The sequence below is a fragment of the Mandrillus leucophaeus genome, unplaced genomic scaffold (genome assembly GCF_000951045.1).
Source record: "Mandrillus leucophaeus isolate KB7577 unplaced genomic scaffold, Mleu.le_1.0 Scaffold46, whole genome shotgun sequence".
Classification (NCBI taxonomy): Eukaryota; Metazoa; Chordata; class Mammalia; order Primates; family Cercopithecidae; genus Mandrillus; species Mandrillus leucophaeus.
The window spans coordinates 979943-983454 of NW_012104920.1; the positions used below are offsets into that span (position 1 = coordinate 979943).

General features: G+C 49.0%; 1 protein-coding gene across 1 annotated transcript in view; it reads right to left on the minus strand.

Annotated features, from left to right (window-relative positions):
- The window catches only part of DNAH2 (dynein, axonemal, heavy chain 2), a 150399-nt gene that overhangs the window by 40281 nt on the left and 106606 nt on the right, over positions 1-3512 (minus strand). Inside the window, exons 58-59 of the mRNA XM_011994733.1 lie at positions 2851-3020; positions 2583-2699 (exon numbers count right to left, since the gene is read on the minus strand). Of these exons, the coding sequence (XP_011850123.1) occupies positions 2583-2699; positions 2851-3020 (287 nt within the window). The remainder of the gene's footprint in view (positions 1-2582; positions 2700-2850; positions 3021-3512) is intronic.

Here is a 3512-nt window from a genome sequence, read left to right on the forward strand (position 1 = left end):
AACCCGGGAGGCGGAGCTTGCAGTGAGCTGAGATCTGGCCACTGCACTCCAGCCTGGGCGACAGAGCGAGACTCTGTCTCAAAAAAAAAAAAAAAAGAAGAGAGAAAGAAAGAAAGAAAAGAAAGAAGAAAAGGAAGGAAGGAAGGAAGGGAAGGAAAAGAAGGAAGGAAAGGAAGGTACATTTGGGGGCATGGTGGCTCACACCTGTAATCCCAGCAACTTGTGAGACTGAGATGGGAGTTCAAGACCAAGACCAGCCTGGGCAACATAGCAAGACCCCATCTCTAAAAATAAATACATAAATGCTGCTTCTTCTTCTTTTTCTTTTTTTTTAAGGTGCATTTGGCTTGTAAATTTGACAAGCTTTGTCCATAAAAAAGGAGAAACGTTTGTTCCCTATCTGCTTTCTCTTATCATTTGGGGGTTCTCAAGTGTGGGTGTGGACCCTCCACCAGAAGACCTATCACTGGGTATGCTATAAATGCTTGTTTAATGAATGACACTGTTGGCAGTGTACCCCAGATGTCTCATATTTCATGTATGTAAGGAACCACCCCTAATTATTTAGCCTAGGATATAATTCATCTAGGTGAAAAACCTTTCCAAATGGATTGCCAGACCTGTGATTCTTCACTCTTGGGAAAAGAGAGTAAAAGAGTAAAGTTTTGTGAGAGGTTGGAAGGTGGCAGTGGTAGCAGGAATGGAACCGTGGAGGAGCAGGTGCAGAGAGAAGCCCTGTTCACCCAACCTGGGTGAGTTCCCCGCACCGAAGAGACCTCACGGGCAGCTTCACTTTTGATAGTAAAGATGCCCACAGCAGGAAAAACCAGGGATGAGCCATGGGCAGAGTGGCATGAAGTCAGGAAACCCGGGATCTAGCCTAGCTCTGTGGGTGACGAGCCAGTGAGCCCTTGATGTTACTAGCCTCAGGCTCCTCATCTGATCTGTGGAGGTCGAACCTGGATGTTTTTCAAAGTTGGTTTTAGGTAAAACAGTTTGAAATTATATGGCCAGCTTCAATTATATAAATATTTTAAATTTCTATATAAAGATAGCACCAACAAAGTTACAGGGCAAGCGAAGATCAAAAGACTGGAAACAGTGGGTGTCTCAAAAGGGTAACAGTTAAATAAATGATGGTGTCCCTGTAGCTACCTATTGGAATATCATGCAGTGGTAAAAAGAAAGCAGAGACTCTTTATATACTGATAAGGAACAATCTTTGACTCACAAGTAAATAAGATAGTAAGGTTCCGGCCAGGCGTGGCGGCTCACGCCTGTAATCCCAGCACTTTGAGAGGCTGAGGCCGGCAGATCACCTGAGGTCAGGAGTTTGAGACCCGCCTGGCCAACATGGCAAAACCCCGTCTCTACTAAAAATACAAAAATCAGCTGGGCGTGGTGTCGGGTACCTGTAATCCCAGCTACTCGGGAGGCTGAGGCAGGAGAATCGCCTGAACCCAGGAGGCGGAGGTTGCAGTGAGCTGAGATTGCGCCACTGCACTCCAGCCTGGGTGACGGTAATATCGGCTGCTTTCAGAGAGGAAAGCTGGTGGCTAGAGAACAGAAGGTGGGTGGGGGGAGACTTCTTATTGGATACTTCTTTGTACCTTTCACACTTCAAACCATGTAACTGTATTACCTTGGGGATAGTGTAGTATTATTAAATCAATCATTTAAAAAATCAAATGATAAACTGGAAGAATTTTGAATTCTTTGGATAATGGCACTTGCCCATTCTGCCTGGTTCAGGAGTTACTCATGCATGTATCTTTATTTATTTATTTATTTATTTTTTTTTGAGACTGTCTCACTCTGTCGCCAGGCTGGAGTGCAGTGGTGTGATCTTGGCTCACTGCAACCTCCACCTCCCGGGTTCAAGCGATTCTCGTGCCTCAGCCTCCCAAGTAGCTGGGATTACAGGCGCCCGCCACCATGACCAGCTAATTTTTGCATTTTTAGTAGAGATGGGGTTTTACCATGTTGGCCAGGCTGGTCTTGAACTCGTGACCTCAGGTGATCCACCCACCTCGGCCTCCCAAAGTGCTGGGATTGCAGGTGTCAGCCGCCGCGACCAGCCTCATGCATGCATCTTGCAGGAGATCACCTGGGTTGCCCACACTTCTCACGGTAGCTAACCCACTTGGCCTCTGGGAGAGCCTGTCCCCACACAACATATGCACAGACACTCTCACATTGTTCTTGGTCCACAGAAGCGACACAGACACTCTTGACCCATGCCCCTGGCAAAGACCAATTTGCCACACAGATTTCATCAGTTAATATCTCAGGCCTCAACTCCGAAGGGTGTGACAGAGATCGCCAGCTCCCAAGCCAATCTTTGGAAGGGCTCCTGGGTCACAGTGCCTCTGAGCCTTTATAACCCTCTGCAATCGACTTAGCTTTCTGAGCCAGAGGTAGCCCAGTCTAAACAGGGCACAGAGTGGGAAGGAGACAGGACTGGAATGGCATAGGACATGGGGAAGTGGGGTAGAATTAGATGGGAAAAAACAAATGCTTAATGAAGCAATCCAGAATTCAGGGAGAGGGACCTCGGTGGAAAAGACAGGTGATCGGCTCACCTCCCGCAGCTTCTCCTGGGCCTCAGCAAGCGCTGCTTGCTTCTCCCGAAGCTGAGCCAAGGCAGCGTTCATCCGGATGCGCTTGGGCTCCACCACCCGATACAGCCGCCCGTACAGCTTTGGGGAGACAGTCAGGCTGTGGGGGTCGCCCAACAACCCACCAACCCCCTCACCTCCAGGCATCCCCTCCTTCCACCTGGGTCTGTGCATCCACCCTTCTCCCAGGCCTGCCCTCCTTACCGCCCTGCCCCAGCCCGGACACCCTTACCTCCATGGCCCGCACCCACATGCAGAGGGACTTGGCAGCCAGGGAGACACGGCCGATGATATCAGGCTGGAAGTCAGGCTGGGCACAGTAGGCCCCGATCTTCTTCAGAACCTTATCTGAGATATTGTCTTTATCAAAGTTGATCAGTGACTTGATGAAGTTCTGTTCCCCTGTGGGATGAAGATTAGGGGCCTTAGCCAGAGGCCTAATGCCATCCTCCTTGTCCAACAGTTTCACCTCCACTATGCATGCTTAGCCACATTTTTCCTGGGCTCAGTTCCTAAGGCCAAACTATCTGACCTGGCCCCTAGTTCCTCCCTCTGACTTGACTCTGTCTCTAGGCACCTCTCAGCCCCCAAGGTCCTCCACAATCTTCCCAGCTCCTCTCTCACCACTTACCTTGAACACTTAGCCAAGCCACCCTACACTTCACATTTTTTTCTCTCTGCTTTGCACTTTCTTCTAGGGCAGCAATCACCAAACCGAGACTGACAGGCTGTATTCTACTACAGGAACCCACAGCAGAGTAAACCACAAGAATGGAACACAGAGTCCTGGTTCCCATTTTCTGAATCTTGTTCCCCTCTGGGGGCCTGAGGGCATTCCTGCCCTTGGATGCAGCAATACATTCTTCTATCCTTTTTTTTTTTTTTTTTTTTTGA